Source organism: Amblyomma mixtum, chromosome 5, assembly GCF_055824585.1.
Source record: "Amblyomma mixtum isolate Tamu chromosome 5, ASM5582458v1, whole genome shotgun sequence".
In the NCBI taxonomy this organism is placed as follows: Eukaryota; Metazoa; Arthropoda; class Arachnida; order Ixodida; family Ixodidae; genus Amblyomma; species Amblyomma mixtum.
In genome coordinates, this window is record NC_143016.1 from 72187269 (window position 1) to 72210813 (window position 23545).

Here is a 23545-nt window from a genome sequence, read left to right on the forward strand (position 1 = left end):
TCCCTTGCGTGGTGAAATTAATGCGCTCCCCTTTGCTTCTCTTGAGGAACGCAAGGGACTTAGCGACTGCCTTCAGTGCACAAAGCAAAAATAAATAGCTTGCTTATATTAGCAGACAGTACGGAGCCGGGTGCATAGGCGACCAAGGAGAACAGCGCCTGAGTCTTAACGAGCTGCAGTCATTTTTTAACATAGGTTGCAGTGGGGAGCACTGCATTGCGCTGCGTTTGCGAGATGAAAAAAACAAAGTGACGATAGATGGCGACAAATGTTTTTTCAGAACACGCTATTTAAATGATTATTGTGATCAGATCAATAAACATGTGCGTGTCCTCATCAGACGCTCATGGAAGCCAGCTTTATGCTGTAATATACAGCCACAGGCGGCAAAGATCGTTAACTAGAACAAGCATCTGGAAACTAGAAGATTGAAAAAACCGAAAATCCATGTGACAGTGGCTCTTCTTTTATTAGTGCATCTATGGTTGTCTGTGCGGCAGACAGAAAAGAAGTCAGGACCAAGTCTTTTTTGGCTAACGACAAACCCTTAGAACAGCATTATCACCTTATATTAGGCATTCCGCGCCATTTACTGGCGCAATTTTCTGGACCTCTCGAGTATATCATACAGGTCAAAAAAACTAATTCAAGACGATAGAGGAGTGAGAAGCCACAAATGTGTAGATTTTACTCTTGCAACAAAAACAACCACGCCGCAACACCAAGGTCCGTAAATGACAATTTTATTTCTCGCCGTGCTACTCGTTGAAAAATATTTAAAAATTCATTGCGAAATATATAAACCAAATGAACGCCTGAAAAGAACAAACAAGCGTCTCTAGATTCGTAATGCTTTCCTACAGTATAATATCAGAATAAAGAAGCAAATTAGATATTATAAGAGGGAAATATATGTTCCAAAACGCTGTAACCTCAAAGGAGATGTCTATAAGCTTTCACTGCAATACTACAAGAACTAAATATCGCAAAAAAAATTCGAAGAAGCTGCATATACAGGATGGGGTCCTTGAACTGTCGTTGGCGGGAGGCACATCAAGCGCCGCCCTTTATTCTTCTTTTATGCCGGAAGCTGCGAGTATACTAGGTCATGATCGAGACGGTGTCAACCTGTGAGAACACAAACATGGATGCACAGAGTTAATGGTTTCTTATACAGAGGCAGAATAAATTTATTATTATTATCTTTACTATTATGATTATTAAAAGCAACAATGAGTATCGTTGGTAGCCTAATATAGGTGATATTGTCCAAATATAGAACCCCAGCGCTTACCACGAGATAAATGCATTATAGTAATCATGACCAATTTCTCAGGATACAGCGTTTCTTGAGGTTTTGTGCAGCCGCAATAAAAGCGTTCACGCGTCGTATAGTAAAGTGAGTTGCGCTTATGCGATATTGCGAGTGGGGTACGAGGGACGCCGTGGAGAAGGGTTCGTAAACAAGCTTCAGGGTTAGGATTAACTGAAGTGCCCAAAAATCGTCGAACACACAGTGATTTTCGGATTAAGTTTCATTTAAAACTTGTTTCGGCCGCTTTCTTCAATATAGTGCAAAGCATATCATCTTTAACCAGCCCAGCTGACAGGCAAAGAAATTTAGATAATCATCGATGCTGAATGCACGTAATGACTTCAGTGTGCGTGTATATCGAGCGCAAGTTGTTTGTGTGTTCGGCTCCATTTTGTTACGATTCACATATTTCTGCTGCATAATTTTTAATCTTCTTTACGCATAAACCAACATAAGTGCCACATAAAAAAAAGTTCAGTTTGGAACAGCAAATGACAAAAGAGCATTCATCAGAGCAACACGAAGATCGGTGAGGTGGGAGGGAATTACAGCGAATAACAGCACGAGGAAAATGGCATGGGGAAAAAAAAGCAGTGTATGAGCAGAGCGCCGCTAAAATAGCCTTACGAAGGAACTGTCCAGCTTTGCGGGATCAATGTGCGAACGTGCATTAAATCGGCTAAGCGAAACATAACTGGCAGCTGCTTAAACTCGCGCCGATGTGTCTTGTTCGCTACATACACAACGCTGGCTTCACTGGATACGACCTGTTTCATATAAGACACTGCAATCCATATGCGTAAAATGTAGTGCTTGCTCACAAGGCGTTCGCTATTATAGAAGAGAGAAAATTGCCGATTAATATGTTACAAAGAAACTTTGAGGTAAGCGGCAAGTCATGTAGAAGAAACAAGGGACTTGTGTTGGTGTCTGTGTCACAGTCTAACATGGAAAGCAAATGCACGTCAGTAAAATACTTCGACGTATCAGCACAGGCTTTCATGAAGCGGCCATTTAGCTATGTAGAATATTGTTCACCTCCTTCGCGTGCGTCCATTTATTAACTCAGGGTGCCTATCCGCTGGTAATTGCCGAAAGACTCACGAACCAGAGCAAAAAAAAATAAGGCCTTTTTTTTATTCGAAATGTTTCCAATAGGCATAATTAAAAAGGGAGAGAAAGTTATAAACTCAGCCACACCGTCTCCTGGGCCTTTGCCAAAAGAGCTATCCATCCTCTTTTTCGCGACACCGGTCAGTGGCTCAGTGAGGGAGAGCTGGGCATATGAAGGTATGTGGACAGCACATATGCACTCCATACTGACACCCCACAGCTAGATAGTGCTACAGCCAGTTAGAGGTGGCGCCTCCTGTGTAAATAAAATATGCATCACAATTCCATTCAGCAACAAAGCACATTCACCGAGAAATTTTTTAGACTTCGTTAATTTTGACTAGTAATTTTGGAGATCACTGAAAAACCGCTAAACATTTTTTGGACCATTCAATTATCCGGGCCATTTTTCATGTCCAACCAAGCCTGAAAAATCCATCCGCAGCTGTACTTGGTTGCTGGAATGCTGTTTGTGCTTGTGTTTTTTGTTGGGTCTAACTCATAAAAAAGCCCCATTATGGCACCAGTTTACTGCCATCGACACCCAACAGCAGGGAATGAGCACAAACACGAGCAATCAAACTTTTAAAGCTGAAACAAGGTGGCTTAAAGCAAAGGGCCCTTTGTTTTAGGGTTAAACACGATTGTCTCACCAGCAGGAAGCTGAGGAATTTGTTGGCAGCGTTCTTGTAACAGCACAATATGCACCAGCTAAGCAGCAATGCACAGATTAGCGGCTTATCTTCGTTGCACTGATGGCCAGTGATGCCATAATAAGGGCACAGCTCATTGTGGCAAAGCCAACTTCAATATGAGGTGGGTCCATTGTAGGTATGATAATTGCCAGCTTTATCATTGAAATAGTAGTGCTTCTCAATCCTGTGACTCCAGAAATGCCTTAACTTGAGCATAAATTTGAAATGCACCTTTCGGAAGCGATAGATGTGTTGAGGCAAGTTCGCAACATGAACCACAATGCATTTCTTTTCTGGTGGAATGAACGAACAAGGTGCAACGCCGCTGTTGGTGAAGAAAGCACGGAAGCATCAGACTACCCAATACTTTCACTGGAAAAGAAGGTTTGCTTTGGTTTATGGGGTTTAACGTCCCAAACCGACTAAGGCTGTGATAGACGCCGTAGTGGAGGGCTCCGGAAATTTCGACCACCTGGGGTTCTTTAACGTGCACTGACATCGCACAGTACACGGGCCTCTAGAATTTCTCCTCCAAAGAAATTCAACTGCCGCGGCCGGGACCGAACTCCCGTCTTTCGGGCCAGCAGCCGAGCACTATAACCACTGAGCCACCGCGTTGGCAAATAAAGGGAAATAAAGGAGGGGACAGATGCCCCTTGTGCGAATGCACCGGAGACATTTCCAGCCAGTAGCATATCTCACCTTTCTGGCGTCTGCCTCGGCTCTCGCCTCTTTCGGCTCCCTCGACTTGGCTCCTCCTATCGGCATGGCCCTTTCCCTGTCTCATTCTCCGTGCGTCTCCTTGCCGGGAACTGCGCCGTATCCGCACTCGGGCTTCTTTTATCCATGAAAGATTCACAACGCATTTGGAAGGATTCCTTGCACGGAGAGATAAATTATGTAGCCAGATTTAAGTTACGAATTAAAATGCGGATGTTACAGACTTCGTCATTTCGAGGATGAACTGTAATAGCATGCAAGTAGAGGACCTGGGAATTTTAAAAAGTAAGCAACAGGTTGGTTGCAGACGCTGCTATGGGCCCAGGCTACCGCTCGCACTGTGACGAAGCAGAAACTTAGAATTCACCACAGTCTAGAAAAACAGACAATGGCAAGGCGAGGACACTTCGTGATGAGGTGCTGACATCTACGAAGTTGTGTCGTCTTCCTGTCAGTCCACATCTGTTTTTGTGCACCGTGGCGATTCCAATGATGCGGATATAACTAGCCATGCAATTAGTCCATGCACATTCGTTCGTGATGCCACCCTTCTCAAATCTGTTACCTCTTCTGTGTAAGAAAAGATCCCGCAGCACAATGAATCAACTGCTGGTGACATAAGGTGTGCGTAAGAACAAACAGAAAAAAAAGAAAGAAGGGCATCCAATTCAAGATCCGATAACTGCACAGCTTTTGAAGTCCGTAAAATAGGTATAATTTACAGTTATGTTAATGCCCAAAGAACAAAACTAAACAGCTTAAAATAATTCCCAAGATGACCCCCACAATCTAGTCCCCAGAGGTCAAGTCAGGCAAGCCAAAGGCCTTCTTGGAATACTGGAATACAAAGACCTCTCCGTATATCTCCAATTAACCCTGTCTTGTGCCAGCTGCGGTAGCCTTATCCCCCCAAACTTCCTAAAGGCGCGTTCACACTTGCCCAAAAATCCGGCAAGCGAAGCGCATTCGCTCGCCGCAAAAACAAGGCCCTGTTCTCACTTGTTCACGCGCGGGCGAGCCGGATCCGCCGCGCCGCTCCTGTTTCTCGCTTTTCCACACCGCGTCACTGCTAGCGGCATACACACATATAGTGAGAAAAGACTATAAATTTACGCTGTCTACATACCATAAGCGTATGCATGGTTTGTACGTTAAACTCAGGCGCATTCTCTCTTTTAGTTCGGCCATGGTGTGGTTTAAGCGATGATAAGCAAATAAAACATCTGAGCAACGGCGTACCTCGTGCTCATGTGCCCGGTTGTTTCGCCCTAACTCCTGAAAACAGGCCGTTTCTAATTTGCGCCATCCATACGCTTGTGTTTTTAGTGGCAGTGCGTCCATCTGAGAGCCGTCATCTCAGGATCATTGCTCCCGTACCTGAGGCAGCGAAGAAATGGTGCGGGATGAAGAGTGCACCCAACACTCCACGCTAAGGAGTGCACCGGCCGAGGTAGTGGCTATCCGAGCACGTGTTGTGCCGTGCAGAGTTTCGGCCGGTTCGTCCCACACGTGAGCCATCGCCTGGTGGACACGGCGTCTGCGGGCACCGAGTGAGGACCGTGGCTGCTCTTCTCCGGGGTCCAGGGAGTACAGACGGTGGCACCAGTACCTGCGGCTGGTACCGAAGAGAGAGAGAAAGGAAATTTTTAATAAGGAAAGGTGGAAGGTCGGCTGGTGGCAACATGGCCCTGGCCTACTACTCCACACAGGGGAAAGGGAAGGGGAGGAAAAGGAAAGTGCGAATGAAGGTTGATGATGGCATAGTACAATGAGTTTCACGGGTGATGTCGACACACACACACACACACACACACACACACACACACACACACACACACACACACACACACACACACACACACACACACACACACACACACACACACACACACACACACACACACACACACACACACACACACACACACACACACACACACACACACACACACACACACACACACACACACACACACACACACACACACACACACACACACACACACACACACACACACACACACACACACACACACACACACACACACACACACACACACACACACACACACACACACACACACACACACACACACACACACACACACACACACACACACACACACACACACACACACACACACACACACACACACACACACACACACACACACACACACACACACACACACACACACACACACACACACACACACACACACACACACACACACACACACACACACACACACACACACACACACACACACACACACACACACACACACACACACACACACACACACACACCGATCCCGGCCGCGGCGGCTAGAATTTCTTTGGAGGAGAAATTCTAGAGGCCCGTGTACTGTGCGATGTCAGTGCACGTTAAAGAACCCCAGGTGGTTCTTCAGCGCGATGCCTTGCCCTTCAGCGCGATGCCTTGCCCTTTGAACGCAAAGCTTTTTGAGGAAAGGAAATGGCGCAGTAATTCTCTGTCATCTCGGTGGACACCTGAACCGCACCGTAGAGGAAGGGAGGAAGTGGGATTGAAAGAAAGTAGATAAAGAGGAGCCGTAATGAAGAAAATGAAAATTGTATTTGAGGAAAGGAAATTACGCAGTAACTGTCTCACAAAATTCAGGGGGGGCACTTTTTTGACCTAAAGTGTGGTCACTGATCCCCCAAAGAGTGGAACGCGACAGCGTCTTGCAACGCTGCCAAGGAGTCCATAGAACTCCATCGCCCATTCGGTTCTACGCCTCGCTCGTCAGTAAATTGGTTTTTGAGGAAAGGAAATGTATGTCTCTCTCATTTGTCGGTGGACACCTAAACCTCGCGGGAAGGGCATGGAGGAGGATGAGAGTGAGTGAAGACACCGTATTCACTAGACGCGCCTTTGTTCATTCCAAACCATCGAGCTGGCATGGCGGAGTGGATAGCATGTTCGTCTCTCACGCCGAAGACCGGGGTTCGATTCCTGAGCTCGACCAATTTCTTAATCGGTTTTATTTATTTATATGGCGTGACTAGTAAATGTAATTAGGCTAACTGGGTAATTAAGCAATTAACTAAGCTCAGTCCCACTTACTTGGAGCATCACTATACGATCCCTTCAATTGGTTGCATGGTTACTAGCCAAAGTACAATTGGCCCCGTTTGAAATTCACGCACTCTGACGTCACGACCGTTTCCACCAATTGAAAAGCTTGACATTTTCTGTCGACAACTGCTGCTTACAACGATGAGACATTAAAGGCTTCCGCCTTAAAACAAACAAATACACATCCGTGCCAGCACGTGTGCGAATCGGTACCGCGGGTGGGGGGACACCCGTATACTTGCCGGCGCGTTCGCGAGCGGCCGCGTTCCAAGAAAGGAGATGCTCCGCTTTGAGTGCCCCCAGCCGCTTTCCAATGACCCCCGCGAACGCTACCGATCCTTTACACGCCCTTCCCAAGATTCTACAAAGGACTCAAATGCCACTTTTAGAATTATAACAAAGGGATCGGTACGGGTCACAAAACCACCCTGTGGGTGACATGCCGCAGCTACACCACGAACAAAACCAAAAACAAAAAAATGCACACGGGCACCAACACAAGACTACGCAAAATGCACACTTAAATACACACAGTGGCATGCCTGCCGTGCGCCGTAACACAGCGTCCAAGTTGGTGCGTTGCACCCAGTTCACTAGCATGCACACCGTGGTCCTGCTCGGGAATGATCACACACACAGACACTCGCAACTTGAGCGTTCAGTAGCACTCGCACGACGTCCGTAAGTGGCCACGTGAGCCTCCTTAGTCGCACCGAGCGTCCCTGTGTCCATTCGAGCCACCACGTGTTGTCAGTAACACAATTAACGCCTAAACGGTAACTCACTCATTAGGCTGGCGCCACAACGGGGCGTGAACTGAAAAGACGGTGCCCTCCAGGATCGAAAACGTTGTGGTACTCGATGGGCAGAAATCCCTGATCACGCGACGCCCTTGAGGGCACGCTCTCTTCGGCGCACCAATACGAGACGCGTGCTGCGTAAGGAGCATAGCTCCTGGCCCGTCCAAATATATCAGTGCGACCACTTTTGCCACACGTGATTTGGCGTTCTGCGGCACGGAACGTACTGTTCCCCGCGCCGACTTCCAAAGTGAACGCCACGCACCTGCCTCCTATTACTCTGCCTCGCTTGGAGCCATTGGCATCCTTTCTGCACGGGCAAACCTTTAAATTGCAGCTCCCTGCTTGATCGGCATTTGCCGGCTTCGTGGCATTGTCTAACTCAGAGGCTCCATGAGCTACCTCGCAGACACTTGACCCGAGCTTGCCTTGCGGCAAGTCGCCACTCATTTCCGGGTCCTCAAATGACCTGGTCGGACACACACCGGGTGCGTTCGACAACGGCGCGGCGCTCTGCCCGGTCGGCCCAGCAGGCCCACCTCCGCTCTCTGCCTCGGATGAAGGGCTCTTGCCACCAGTAACGCTACGGGGCACTTCATGCCCTTTGGCCGACACAGTGTGTGTTTGCAGCAACGCCAGATTTTCATCTGTTACTAGCTCCGTGTCAGAGGTCACACTCTCATCCATAGAGCCTACAGGAATTAGATCGCTGTCCTGCTTGGTTTCGGACAATTTGGTCTCGATTGGCCCTAGATCATCAAAATTGGGCTGCTCTTTTTCTTTGCTAGCCGCCTGCGGTGGCGGAAAAGCTGTGATATTTCTGCGCGCTTCGGGATTCTCGTTTGCGCTCTCTGCGGCCTTTGCTAATAAAGAGGCGTCCGCGCATATCGGCTGATTGCCTACAGCGACCTGACTGCTCTTTCCTCCACCTGTGCTTGAGAAGCATAAGCCTTTATCTTCCAGCACATGCGGCCTCTCCGCTCGGGACTCGGAGCAGTTCTCCCTAGCTGATTCACTGGCTCTCCTAGACTCCTTGAGCTCAGCGAGCTCCAGCGCTAGCTGCTGGCGCTTTGCTTCTAATTCCTCCAAGACGCACTTAACATCCTGAGGTTTCTCCTCGCACAGCGGCGCCTTTCCTCCATTCACTTTCGCAAGTTCAGCCTGAAAGTACGCTAAGCGCGCCTTCGCTAATTCCACTTGGTACCTCACATCGAGTGAGGGCCGGCATGGATAACTCTCCATACCGCCGTCTGTATCCCTCAACTGTCCTGCCGGCTCGAACACATGCACAGGGACGCTAACAATGCGACGAAGGAAACTCAGTTTCGATGCGTCGATCCGCATTGCCAGCTCCTTGGCGTCGCAGTCCACCGCCACTTTCACCGGACGCTGCGATGAGCTGTCGCACGCCGCTGCTCCGCCGCCGGTGACCGTCAAGTTATCGACGCGCTGCTTTTCTGGACCGTATGCAGTCCCGCGTCGCTGGACTACTGCCGTGGTCCTTGCATCCTTGCCGGCGTCTCTCCACAGGTCCTGCCTCGAACGCTGACCTGTTGCCTGACCGTCGCCTTTCACCCTGCCTTCAAGTCTTCTTCCTGCGCCGTCTTCCGATGGCCGCAGGATCCTGTCGACTGCGCCAGTAAATTTCAGGTTCTTCTTCTTCTTCTTCTTTGCACCATAGGTGCCCCGCCAGAGACGGGTGGTTTCACCTTGAAGACTTGAAGACACAGGGATAACAAAAAGGACTACTTGAAATTTATGTACAGCTATTTACATTGCATATACAAGTTAAGGCATTCGAGACAAATTAACGGCACAAGGACAAACAACAAAAAGGGCGGAACTGGCTAATACTAGGGGAGGCCCCTATCTCGGCATGGCCGAAGATGCGTAGCATCTCACCTTAGCGCAGAACCCCGCTTCCGGCTCCGGGGCCCAGTTTTAAAGCCCTAAAGGCCCGGCCCACATTCCGTAGCACCCAATCATTCTACATTCTTCATATCATTGGCTAATCGAGAGCATGGTCAGCCCTCCAACTACCGTAGGGTAACACCCTTCCCAGAAAAACAAACGCACGGTCGTGCCAGCATGTGCGGAGTAGAACGTTCTCTCCACCACAAAATAAAAATAAAAACAAACAAATACACATCCGTGCCAGCACGTGTGCGAATAGGTACCGCGGGTGGGGGGACACCCGTATACTTGCCGGCGCGTTCGCGAGCGGCCGCGTTCCAAGAAAGGAGACGCTCCGCTTTGAGTGCCCCCAACCGCGTTCCAATGACCCCCGCGAACGCTACCGATCCTTTACAGCATGTATAGAGGAAGCCCTGCTGAGAGACTGGCAATGACAACGCTCGCCTGACGGCCAGCTAACCACACGCCTGTTGTCGGTACCTCGGTGGGGTCTGGTCCATTTATCGCGGACTCTAAAACTGGGAGCAAAAAATTCGAGGAGAACTTATCAAACCGATGTACTAGAGCCAACTCTTCACTACTTTTTTAGGTCAAAGGAGCCATACGTTTCTCATGCGTGTAAATATGCAGGTTGCTCAGTTTATACAAGTAAACAAAAACAGCCAGTACTTTTACGCGTAGACTCGTCATTTGTGTTTCCTCCTCGTCCTCGTAATTTTCTCCCTGATTGAAGCTTCCCGTGACGTCACCGTCTCTGGAAAAGCTCTATGATTTATGGGGGTTTTAACTTCCCAAAGCGACTCAGGCTGTGAGGGACGCCGTAGTGAAGGGTTTCGGAATTTCGACCGCCTGGGGTTCTTTAACCTGCACTGACATCGCACAGTACATCGGCTTCTCGGCCTCATGGCTAAGATCTAAGAGTAGTGTCTATGGAGAAGAAGACCACCTGACTTCGTGATTACTGAGAATTTTGCTCCAAATATCAATCACCCGAGAAAAAGAAGAGTTTTTCCAAGCTTTAAGCATTTCGAAACCGGGTCTTCAACATTGATTGCTTGTGTCGTTGCAAAACTTGGCCAGTTCGAGCACTCACCATCCTCAAAAGTAGGACAGACATCCATAGCTTAAATGTGAACTGAAGAGGATTCTGATCTCGTATTTTCACCGCGGGAACTCGATCTGCACGCTCCTAGCATAATAAGAAACTTCGAGTATTGTCCAATGCGGTGAATTTCTCTATTAAATCGAATTAAACGTCCCGACTTCCGCCTTTTTTTTAAATTTTAACTCAGCTTCGAAAAAGAGGAGGAGTCAGCCAGCGCGTGGAGTGCTTTTCAGCCAGCCGCGTGGTGGCTTGCCGCTCTGCCAACGGCAGAGTGACACGTACGTAGCGATCATGGAAAGCAAAGTGTACACGCGTACTTTTATTTCCACCGGTTTAATTTGCGGCTACGTAGCTTGGGACACACTATTTATTGACGGAAACCTAGAAAGCTAAATGAAGGCGAAAGTGAAGCAACCACTCGACTGGCTGAAAGGAACTCCAGTGTTGGCTGATTACTCCCCTTTTCGAAAGAGATTTAAAAAAAAAAAAGGCGGCAACCGGATCTTTTATTCGATTTGATAGGGAAATCAACCGTACACGACACTATTCCGAACTTTCTAAGATTGCTCGGAGTTTGTAGATGGAGTACTCTCGGTAAAAAGACGATTTAAAGTTTCTATTTAGTGCATCTTTTTTAACTGCCTTATTTACTGGGTTAATGAACTTCGGGAGCTTCTAGCACGGGAATCGAGCTTCAGCTCGATTCCCGTGCTCGATGGCATAGACAAAACATTTTATTTCGAACCCACCAGTATAACACCTCGCCGCCAATAATGCTCTCCAAAAGGAGGAGGACAAGAATTCAATTTCTTTTTTTTCATTGCATTAAGCCTCTATAAGGGGTTTAACATAAGGGATGGCTAGATTTTAGAAAAAATACAATTGAAGGAGTTTTGTTTTACATTTTTGATGAAATGTAATCTGCAAGTGATGATAGCAACGTTTTTTTGCTGTCCATTACGTGCGATGTCAGTGCACGTTAAAGAACCCCAGGTGGTCGAAATTTCCGGAGCCCTCCACTACGGCGTCTCTTATAGCCTTACTCGCTTTGGGACGTTAAACACCATAAACCAAACCAAACCATTACAACTCGCAGCATTAAGAGCGAACCCGAACCCCAGCATGTTGCTACAACGATAAATACGGTAGATCGGACATACAAGCTCTTTGCGATGGCCGGTAAATCCCACTGCCTATCATGGCCTCGCGGAAAGAACCCCAGGTGGTCGAAATTTCCGGAGCCCTCCACTACGGCGTCTCTCATAGCCTTAGTCGCTTTGGGACGTTAAACCCCATAAACCAAACCAAACCATTTTTATAGGCTGTTTGCACCATCAGTATGATATATAGTACTAATGACATTGGACCGGTGGCAGATGCAGTATTGCGTAGTTGGATGTAATCATTTCAGCGTTCAAAAAAGGGCAGCGGTTAGAATTCGATATCAACTTGAGGATAGTGCGTGCCATAATAGTGGGTTGCGTGTATTAAGCCGGAAGCCATTAATGCCTCATCATTGTAAGCAGAAGTTGTGGACAGAAATGTCACGCTTTTCAATTGGTCGGAACGGTCGTGTCGTCACAGCGCGCGAATTTCAAACGGGGCCAATTGTACTTTGGCTAGTAACAATGCAACCAATTACAGGGATGGTATAGTGATGCTCCAAGTAAGTGAGAATGAAATGAGTTTAATATTTAATTACCCAATAAGCCTATTTAACCTTTCTAGTCAGGTCAGATGAATAAATAAAACCGAGTAGGAAACTGGTCGAGCTCGGGAACCGAACGCCGGTCCTCGGAGTGCGAGACGAGCACGCTACCACTCCGCCATGCCAGCTCGATGGTTTGGAATGAACAAAGGCGCGTCTGGTGAATACGGTGTCTTCGTTCACTCCCATCTTCCTCCTTTCCGGTTACGGCGAGGTTCAGGTGTCCACCGAGGTATGCGGGACTGATACATTCCCTTTCCTCAAAAACCAATTTACCGACGAGCAAGGCGTAAAACCGAACGGGCGATGACGTTCTGTGGACTACCTGGCAGCGTTGGAAGACACTGTCGCGTTCGACTCTTAGAGGCGGAGCTTAACGTCTTAACCACACATCACTGACACAAGCAGCAACACTGCGCTTATGGGTTTCGCCTCACCGCACTTTAGGTCAACAAAGTGCCCCCTGAATTTTTACGCGAGGGAAAAGAAACCTTTCTTTAACAGCCAAAGTAGAGGGAGGGGGGGGGGGGCACTTATTTTGCGAGTGCATTCATTACACGAATAAATACTGCACTGTATAGTATTGTGGTCCATAATACAATACGGTAACCCCAGTCAAAGCAACTTCTGAATGATCTAACGAATCTTGCCTGGGCAGAGCATAAATCACCAAAGGGTCTTACAATGTGTAGCCTGTAGAAGGTATTCTCAAAATGTGTCTTGGTCTATTCGCTGATTATCTGTCATTATTGTCAACCTGACTACGCCCACTACAATACAAAGGCCTCTCAATATATCTTCAGTTAACACTGCCTTGTGCCAGCTGCGGTTTATTTTAGCGTTTTGAATATTAATGTTTACACCCAAAGTTTTGTACTGAGTATGTTCGTCATCGTTCATGCTTTTAAAATTGTCCATTGAATTTCTTAGCAAGTCAATTCATCTATGAATAAAGGATTACTAATGTATCGTATATGAAGTCTTATTCTGAGTTCACTGAGTTTTGGAGGCATTCTATGAATACCTTCGGTAAACACATGGCATTAAACAGATCTCGTCTCCAAGCCTGACATCTTTCTTCATTGGCAGTTATTTCATATATAGAGATCTGTGGTGGCTGTGCAGCCAATGTAGACACCTTCCACTATATTTGAGCATACCTTTTCTACACTCTGACTCTTCAATTGTGCACGGCTCCTCATAATCGGTTCCTCAAATGCTCTCTTATAATCAATGGAGGCAATTTATAACGGCTATTACAATGAAGCAGGCTTTAGGGAATGTTTTTTCAACAAGCTTTCCAAGCGAGGATATCACGAATCAAGAAGCGCTTATGTTAGGTCAGACTATCCGTGCGCGACTGATGTGGAACTGGCCTCATTTATTTTTTCATCGAATATCTTCCTATCAAGTTTTTTTTTTCATTTCGGCTGGTGTTTCTGCCGCTAAAACTGCTAGCGGCCCCCACTTCAGTTTGTTCTAATTGAAAACCATGAAACACACATTTGAAATATTTTCGCCGCAGGGCCATGAGCAGTATGGTACTGAGGACTGCAAATTGTGCCATTGAAGAGGAGAACATTTAGAATACAAATGACATGGGGCGGCACCGCCACTCACCAGCTTTGATCCTTTACGATGATCTCTGCAACTTTCCCGGTCTTATCTACAGGCAACAAGTGACAAAAGAAGAAAGTTCGTTAGACAGTAGAACAGTGAATACCGTAATGTCCAATAAGTTAGCATGCAAAGCAGAGCACGCAGCTGGACAAATTTCGGATGGTGTGTCTATTTACTGTAATTTCTCTAACAATGGCGCTGTAGTTCTCCCTTAATTTACATGGGATATTATAAGTATTTTAACTTGCTGTAAGAACAGCACAAAGTAATATCTTTTGGACCACGAAATTGTAAACGAGTTGCGCCAGGGCAGCCACAAAAACAATGTGCTTAAAGCAGAATGGAAGGAGCTTTGAGGACTTGTTATAACGCTAACAATAGCATACGAAAAATGGATTTAGTGTAGAAGACGTCAATTAGCAGAAAACAATTCTTCCCTAAAAAAGAAGGCAACGGAGTTGTGAATGTCTTGAACACTTGTTGTTGAAATCGATTATCTTTGTAGGTGCAGATTATACGAAAATTAGCTGCTGTTCCACTACTGCTGCACTACAAGCGGCTTGGCGTCTGTAACGCTAGGTGCGTTCTGGACACTGGATAGGCAGCGCACCCAACCTGACAGGTGGTAGTTAATGGTTGATCGCGGCAGTTTGCACACCGAATGAACGCTGCGGCCTATTGCAAAAGTGCCGCGTGTCTGGCCCAACGTAGTCAGCGCTAACGCATGCAGCCTAAGTCACTAATCACCCCACGTATCTATTAGCGCGATTCAGGCGTCCATTGACCAAAGGAAGCAGTTATGCGCACTTGATTTCCTAAAAATCATCGGAGTGTAAAACGGTGCCAACTCAAACGCCGATGAATACAATGAACGCCGACGGCCTATGGCTTCAGTGCCGCTTTTGTGGCACAACGTTGTCAATGCCAACGCATGCAGCGCACATCTGTCACTACCGTCGCGCAGCCTAAAGCACGACTGACGTGTCCACTCTACGAAGAGGGCACTTATGCGCCTTTCCTTTGCTTTCCAAGCTCCCGCTCCAGTGGTTCGTAGCTTAAAGTGCCACTAAGGTGTCCATTGTCCTAGGGGATCAGTTTGCCTCTTTGTTTTAGAAGTTTCAGGCCTTTTGAAGAAGAAAACTAGGCACATGGCGATCGAAGCACGAGGTCCCGTGGTGAAGCTTTCGATTCAAAAGTTCTAAATACATCGAGTATCTTGAGAGCTCCGGGAATAGGCAAGAGTTTCATGGCTCCCTGATAATGCCGCTAACGCATCTAAGGGGCAGAACGTACACAAAGATAGGTCTTAATGTATATCTAACCAGTCTCCTCTCTCCGCCCCCTACATTTAATACAATAAATATTTTCATAATCTTCCCGTAGCCTGTGGAAAGTGACAAGCGCACGAACGACACTCTTATTCATGGGTTAGCTTTGGGACGCGCGTTCTGCGCCAGCCGCCGTGGTCTGAGCACTATATTCCCATTCGTCGATGGCCACACTGCAACCGCATTACCTAGCGGAGGTAATTCAAACAGCCCACAACGATCTCAAAGTACAACACTGACGACGTTACTATACAATTCATCAGTGGCCTAGAAGGTCGGGACGTCCTTAAACCACCATTACGTTGTGCACAATATTCAATAAACAACAGCAACAGCGCTCCAAAATAAAAATGGCAAACCGGGACTCAAACCCCTTGCCCTTTGGGTTAAGAACCAGTCGAGTTGCTCTTTGACCACCGAGAAGTTCGGTTTGCGGGCGATAAATGGAGGTCTTCAGTGAGCGCCTCGCACCGTAGAGTACTCTGAAGAACGGTATAACATCATCTACTTAATTAAGGGGAAAAATTAAAGAGACCAATGCTTGTCGCCAGTTAACAACGGCTATGCGTACGACCAACCGAAATCCCCTCGCCGCGTCATAGTGGCACCCTCGTGCCACTAGGACGTAGTGGCACCCTAGTGCCGGTGTCAGTAAACCTTGCTAAAGCCTGCCCACGCAACTTTTGACAGGGAACAAAAAGTGAAAAGGGTAGAAAAAAAAGCGAAGGCTGATGTGCTGGTAAGGTAGATTATGATGGCTGCTTTTGACGTCATATGCCTGCAGTCCGTGCTGCCCATGCTCTCAACTACTAACGGTGGGCAGGATCTGATGTACACGCACCTCCTTGGGGTGGTTTCTCCATTTCGCTCTGTGATAAGAATATGGATGGTACACCACCATAACTGCCAGATAACTGCATTTCTGTTATCTTACTGGTTAGCTTTAGGAAGCGCGGACTCGTAAGGTCAGGATTATTTTTGCTGGCGCTAAATACCGGCCCTGTTCACGTGAGCGGGGCTACTTCTGCCGACGTCACTTGTTCTCGCCATTGTTTGCAACATCAGGTTGTGCTCTTTGTTGCTCACTGATTGGCTCACCAATATTTGCTGGACTGCGTGGATCCACGGCGACTGGCCACGGATGGGTCGGTGACCTGCGTGCTGCATTAGGCGCCAGCGGCGCCAACCAAGTCTCGGGAGGGATCCTGTCGTTGGTACTCCGAAGCCTCGGCGGTGATGTTACACCTCGGCAATGCCTGTCCATCGCTGCTTGCTCGTGCTGAGGATTAGAAAACACATCCTTGAACATCGGCATACTTTAGGCACTTTAAATACAGGCTTCCCTGAAAGCGGCGCTTTGGAATGAGAACCTTCAGGAAGGTAGGCAAATAGCAGCGACTGCCCTAGGAATGTCAACCGCCAATAAACTTGTCCTACTAATTTCCTGTTATCTTTTTGCTGCCATATTTCTAAGGACAAATATTTTGTTTGTGGAACCTGCGTAAGAAAAAAAAAACGCGAAACATGCACACGTGTATAATGAAAGTGACAATGAAGTGCGCCATTTGGACAAGAGCTTTCTAGAATAAATAAAAACTTGTGGTTAGATGTGGATGCTTGCACGCTCCTTCATATTTGTTGTATTGCAGTGGACTGTTAAGTTTAATTTAGCTGGACTGCATTAAGCAGCATTCAATGTCTGCTTTGATCGACACATCGTCCGCACAAGTCACGTTAATTAACTGAACGCTATAGTGCGACGCGACACAATTATAGTTGTCCAAAGGGACCGTAACGAAAAAATTAACCGATACCTAGACGATGCATGCCCAGCCTGGGTTGTGGCAACATAACGAATCCGTCGAGGCGTTTGTCGTAATTTACGCATGATGTGTCCTGCTTAGTCATTCACGTCGCACCCATCATGTGTGATCACGTGAGCTGACACTTGACACCAGAAGCCACCAAATCAGCCGATGAGCTCCTGATGCTGTCGAATAACATGGGCTGTACACACCTGCTCTGGCCTACTTTCTCGATATCACCACATTTCCTCTCAGAACCAAATAACCATGAATCCCTGGTAATGACAGTGAACTGCCTTTCTGTGACAAACGGAGGATCTCAAGCCAGCTTTGATCCAGTACATCTTAAACATCCTTGGCGTGGAGGGAGCCTTGAAAGAGCCGCAGAGTAACGTCGCAGAAATGTTTACTCTATTTGCGTGCAATAACCGAAAGGTGGTGCGTGTTGCCGCATACCTGCGTAGTGGCTTCAGCAGCGCTGGATTGTGAGCAGGGAAAGAGCAGCGAGGCGTAACGGAGAAAGCGTGGAGCCAGGGTGGTGACCAACGTGGCCGGGGCGTTTTTCAACTCGCCAGTGTCCCCGTAGTCTGGCCGCCGATTTTTGTCGCAGTCCTCCTTGGTGGCGTCAGACATGATGACCGGACGTAGCATCAGCTCTCGCATGGCTCGCGTGCTGACTGGCGGCGCCCAAATGATCGCCTAAGATTATGCTTCAGTGCGGCTGCAAAAATAAACATATTTCTTAGCAGAAGAGCTTGGTGCTAACACAAAAGTCTAGTAAGTGGAGAGAACGCGCTTAAATTGAAAATTGCTTTTTGAGGAAAGGAAATGGAGGAGTAATTTTACTGTGCCGTAAAGGGAGGGAGGAAGGTCAGAGCTAAAGAAGATAGAAAGAGGTGCTGCGTTGGAGGGCTCCGGAATTATTTCGACCACCTGGGGATCTTTAACGTGCGCTGACATCGCACAGCACACGAGGGCCGTTTGCGTTTCGCATCCATCGAAACACGCCCGCCGCGGACGGGTAAGAACCCGCTTCCGTCCATGCTCATGGTGTCCATCCGTGGTCGCGGTGTCCGTCCTTGCGCTGGAACCGTGCCAACTGTGGCCTCACCTCCGCGCAGCGCCGCAACCTCCTCCGTAATTTCCATTCCTCAAATTCATTTTCTTCACTACGACCCGTCTGTATATACGGTGCGGTTCGTGTGTCCACCGCGACGTTTACTACGCAACGGCTTTTGCAGCCTAACAACACAAAAGCGCGATAGAGGCGTCCAGTGACCCAAAGAGCCAGTTATGAGGGCTGCCTTTCCTTAAAATAATCGAAGTGTGAAACGCCAACGCCAGTGAACACAATGAACGCCGAACGCACAACGGCGACGCCAAACGGGCGCCAAACAGCTGCGCTCTAAAACTGTACGATCGAAATGAAGACCACAGTCACCAAAGACAATAAAAACCGCACATGCGGGAAGCCTGCCAAGCGCCTAGCGGTTCGGGGAAGCGGTGGTGGGTCGACCACAAGGCTTTCGCCAAGCACACTTTAGAATTTCCAGTGTTCAGTAATGTTTTCGGCTCAGTAGCTCAGCGTTCTAACTACTAACACTTTCCGGTCTTAGGGGTAGCTACTTGTGCTCTCTAAATAGATACTAGAGGTGCGCAATGTAGACTGAATATGCTGGATATGTATCGAAAGGAAGAATGTTAAGGGGACATTATGAAATAGGTTTAGAAAATCCACCCCTTGAATCTGGCCGGAGGTCAGCGAGGTGAGAAAGCTGTTCAGAGCATGAAACTACATCTAAAAGACGATAAGAATCGAAAATCGGGGAGCACAAGAAATTGGAAAATAAGCTGATACATGCGAGAGCCAAAACGGGTGATAACATCTACACCTACTGCAACGCACGTGGGAGGCGATGGTGACTCCGGTAGAAGACAGCTGATGAGAGCGCCAGTCGTTGCAACGTTGGCGATAGCCTTTCAATGAACCAGTACTGACCTGGAAGCATTGAAATCACTTTAGTGCTGAGCATCATGCCGTTAGTGTTGCGACTTAATGCAATAAGTGCAACAAAAATGATCAGAAGCGTTTGCGAGACCACAAGAATTACAGCTGCTGAAAGGCTTCCATGCTTCCAAGCAAACTACGTTCGCACCTAATGCACTGATTTGAAGGTGATCGTTTAAGGCCAAGTTTAGCTGAGCTGAGGCGCTCCACGAAAACGTGTTTTCAAACCCAATAAGGTGTGATAACACCCAAATGTGCCAGCGTTCTGCACTTACTACATCCTGCACCGTGACTACGTCGGGAAAATAACCATCGCAACCAGGAAACCTGGATGCGACACCTTGACACAGATCACCCTCGAATGAATTCGAACAGCTCAGTGGCCTACGCCTCACACCAGACAGAGAGTTGCCGGACGGCTCCAGAGTAATCGCATTTAGGGAACGCTGCGAAGCAGTTGTTGTTGTGACTGAGAGAAGGATGAAGAGGAAATTGCACGGGCCTGCTACTGGCTCGAGCCAAGCCACCACCGCTGCCACGTGCAGATAGAGGAGAGTTAAAAGATCAGAGGAAAGAGAAAAAGGAAAGAAAAGACGCGCGTCGCAGCAACAACTGCGTCCGCCGGAGCGGACGCTGCTCAAAAAGAAGCGGCCGAAGCCGCGCTCGCCGAAGCGAGAACAGATACTCCTTGCTGCGAAGTGCGTAATAAGGGTGCGAATAAAAAGACTTTCTTACTTGGCGTAGATCGTCGTGGACAGCTGCTGGACCTCAAAAAGTCTAGGCTGCCGTGCACAATAGGAACGCGCGAGGAACTTGGAGCCTGGGCGCGAGAAGAACGTGCTGCTCGAGCTGCCGGCGGATCAACTAGTGAGAAGAAAGGGCAGCAGGTCAAAAGAAGATAAAGGCTGAGGACATCATCATCATCATCCCACGCACTTTTTCACATATCTATACTGCACATAATTTGCAAACAAAAAAATTACACGAAAACACTTTAGAAATTTTAAATTGTGCTGTCGAGAGAGAGAGAGAGAGAGAAAACTTTATTGTACAAGGAATTCGGGGCACGCCCCAGGGCAATGCCTCCTAGAAAAGACTTCAGGCCTGCGCGCTCCCAAATGTCACGTGAGCAACGTCATTTCCGGTAGGCGATCGCCTCTTCGAGGGTCGGGAGGCGCGCGCGCACGAAACGAACCGACGAACCCCGCAGTCGGCGCGCGCGGACCAGCGGCAGGAAGCCTGCCGTTGCGTGCATCGTTCTGGCGTTGTTCTGTGTTTCTGCACTGGGTACGCGTTCCTGCGCATGATCGGCGCGCGTGGTGGTTGTGAAGGAGTGAAGTACGGCTATCAGCATGCCTTACAAGTGCTGTGTGCCGAAATGCCGCGGAAACTACGACGAAGACTCGAAAATTCAAGTCTGCTCATTTCCGAAGGACGATGCCCAGCGGAACAAGTGGCTGCGTGCAATACCACGCAAGGATTACCAACTTACAGCTTCTTCAAGGGTAAGAACTGCTTTAATTAGCTTGTTGTGTACCTTCATGCCCGCTTTTACGCTTCGCAAAGTTCATTGTCAGTGCGAGCATATTGAGCGTTAGGCCTAGAATCCGTTGTGCCGCATAGAAGGACGAGGCGACTCTCAGAATGCTTCCTACGGCTGACAAGCGAAATTCTTTCGTGTTCATATTAAGGCGAAAGCCTTTAATGCCTCATACTGTCGTTAGCAGACGCGTCGGCAGGAGTGTCGACAGACGCGTCGGCAGGAATTTCGACAGACGTGTCGGCAGGAATTTCGACAGACGCGTCGGCAGCCGTGTCGACAGACGCGTCGGCAGCAATGTCGACAGACGCGTCGGCAGGAATGTCGACAGACGCGTCGGCAGCAATGTCGACAGACGCGTCGGCAGCCGTGTGGACAGACGCGTCGGCAGGAATGTCGACAGACGCGTCGGCAGCCGTGTCGACAGACGCGTCGGCAGGAGTGTCGACAGACGCGTGCACGTTAAAGAACCATAGATGGTCGAAATTATCCGCAGTCCTCCACTACGGCGTCTCTCATAGCCTGAGCTGCTTTGGGACGTTAAACACCAAATACCATGTGTTTTCTGCGAAAAGTGTTCGTTCAGCTGCCTGTGCTTGCATCAGGAAAGAATCTGCCAGTACCAAAAAAAAACTACCTTGAGCACGTATACATAATTAATGTCCTTTCGGAGACACTGTGATATCTTTTTGTGGTACAGTCCCCTGTTTTCGTTTTTGCAGGTCTGTGCGCTGCACTTCCATGAGAGCTTTATTTTAAAAAAAACAGTCTATCATGACCCAAGGACTGGAAAGGTTATCGAGACCACATTGCCGGTGCCACGACTGGACCCTAGCGCTGTGCCTTCAATATTCAAGGACTGCCCATCGTACCTGTCCACACCACAGTGTTCCAAAACAAGAGAGGAGCATGTGCTTGTTTGTATGTGGAGTGTTTATTGCTTTGATTTGTTCTCGCAGTGCCATATTATGTGAAGTAACCAAATTCCTCATTCTAGTCGATTGCAATTGTTTTTCATCATATATGTTTTGTGCTTAACCGTAATGTTGCTAAAAGTTTTGTGTTATTTTGAACTGCGAACCATGACTGCCTTCGTTTCCTTGATGTTTGTTGCAGTGACCTGTTCTACTGTATGTGACATGGTCTAAGTCTTAAGTGTGACCAAGAGTACAATTTATGTTTTCATATTTAAAGGGTATGTTTGTTTTACAAATCTGTGGTTACTACCTGGCAGTTCAATTTTGTTACCTTGATGCTTCATTAGTTCCGTTTACTGTATTTATATTGTATTGTCTTACATTTATTTATAGCGCCTTTGCATGCCCATGACCAATAAACCGAAATTTGTCTTTTGGTTGACGACTAAATTTTGCCTCATTCTTGAATATTCAGCAAACAATAAACTCCCCATGGGAGCAGTAATTGTAGAACGCTGCAATAGGCACCATTACACAGTTTGCACGAAGGTGACGATCGAGTTGCTGTTGCCTCCATCATCCCGAATTCACGTGACGCACGCCGCTGAAGCCGAAGCCAGCGAAGCGAAACAACTGCACTGCAGAATTCTCGCGTTTTGTATAAGTTATTCACTCACCTAGAGTAGTTTGTCAATCTTACTTCTCTAAAAAGTGCACTGCAGCTGACCAGGCCCCTAGTTATTTCACAGCAGGCTCTTCCTTTCTTTATAAATGAGCGCACGCCTATCTTTTTGTACGCTTGTAAAGTGGTCGCACTCGCGCTTAATACAGCGGTCGATAGAGAGGGACTAAACCACCCTAAAAAGCGACACCAAGCGCGGCGGAGGAAGCGAGCGACGCGGCCATCCGCCTACTGGATGTGACGTCACTCGCGCAGCGCGCAGGCCTCAAGTCTTTCTAGGAGGTATTGCCCAGGGTCCCCGCACGACCCCACTGCACTCAATTGTTTATGTTCCTAAGGTCCATAACACTGGCAGCCCGGCCGGTTGCGATGGTCTGCACGGCCGGGTCCTCCGAGCGCAGCAGGGTCTCCCAGTCCTCCCAGGTCTTGAGGTTCTCTAGGTCCCGCGGGGGAGGGTCCGCCGGGCAGAGGGAAAGAATGTGGAGGGAAGAGGCGAAGGGTTCTGGGCATAGGGCGCATGCTGGAGTGGGGAAGGAGGGATGATAGTGGGCTAGGGTAAGGGGTGAGGGAAGAAAGTGTGTCTGTAGTATGCGCCAGAGCGTTGAGTGTTTGTTATCTAGGGAGGGGTGGGGCGGGGGGTAAAGCTGGCGTGAGGCTCTGTAGGCCTGCGTCAGCTCGCTGAATGAGTGCATGCGCTCCTTCGTGAATCCCCGATCCGAGGGCACCTGAGCCCGGTTTAAAGAACCTCGGGCTAAAAGGTTGGCGGCCTCGTTTCCGGGATTCCCGGAGTGCGCGGGCACCCATATCAGCTCCACTTGGCGGGGCGGGGGTGCATCGGGCGAGTCTAGTATGCCAAAAGCAGGGACATGGACTCGGCCTCGAGCAAAATTTAGAATCGCAGTTTTAGAATCACTAAAAATGTACCGGGCTTCCGAGCGGGTGATAGCAAGTGCAATGGCGGCTTCCTCTGCAGCTTCTGGGGAGGTGTCTGGAGGGAGAGGTAGTGTGAGAAGGGCGGATAAAGAGGAGTCCACCACAGCTGCTGTCGCTTCGTCACCCGTGCAGGCAGCGTCCACCCATACGGCGTCCGGCTCGGGGCCGTACGCTCGATGGAGTGCTTTCGCACGGGCTCTGCGGCGCTGCTCATGGTGGGACGGGTGCATATTCCTCGG

The 23545-nt window shown here is 48.4% G+C and overlaps 1 protein-coding gene and 1 long non-coding RNA gene across 9 annotated transcripts; one reads left to right on the top strand and one right to left on the bottom strand.

Moving 5' to 3' along the window:
- Positions 1 to 726: 726 nt before the first annotated feature.
- On the bottom strand, positions 727 to 21048 carry LOC149342642 (uncharacterized). Of its 8 annotated transcripts, none has more exons than XM_089545081.1 (8): positions 19970 to 21048; positions 19133 to 19225; positions 17683 to 17947; positions 16520 to 16700; positions 14094 to 14139; positions 5221 to 5458; positions 3826 to 4001; positions 727 to 1128 (listed from the first exon to the last, which is right to left on the bottom strand). In XM_089545081.1, exons 3-7 carry the CDS (start codon positions 17887 to 17889, stop codon positions 3882 to 3884), a joined length of 792 nt encoding a protein of 263 aa, XP_089401207.1. In that variant the 5' UTR covers positions 17890 to 17947; positions 19133 to 19225; positions 19970 to 21048; the 3' UTR covers positions 727 to 1128; positions 3826 to 3881. The 8 variants fall into 8 exon arrangements, with proteins under 8 accessions (XP_089401207.1, XP_089401205.1, XP_089401204.1 ...); XM_089545079.1 differs by having other exon boundaries at positions 19123 to 19225; positions 19970 to 21047; XM_089545078.1 differs by lacking the exon at positions 19133 to 19225 and having other exon boundaries at positions 19970 to 20567.
- Positions 20162 to 22141, top strand: LOC149342643 (uncharacterized). The gene is made up of 2 exons (XR_016283054.1): positions 20162 to 20739; positions 21497 to 22141. It is a non-coding gene; the product is annotated as an uncharacterized LOC149342643 (long non-coding RNA).
- The last annotated feature ends 1404 nt before the right edge of the window (positions 22142 to 23545 follow it).

Bases quoted from the DNA above. Each gene is read 5' to 3' on its own strand.
- LOC149342642 (XM_089545077.1), bottom strand. From the start codon at position 9,090: ATGCGGATCGACGCATCGAAACTGAGTTTCCTTCGTCGCATTGTTAGC.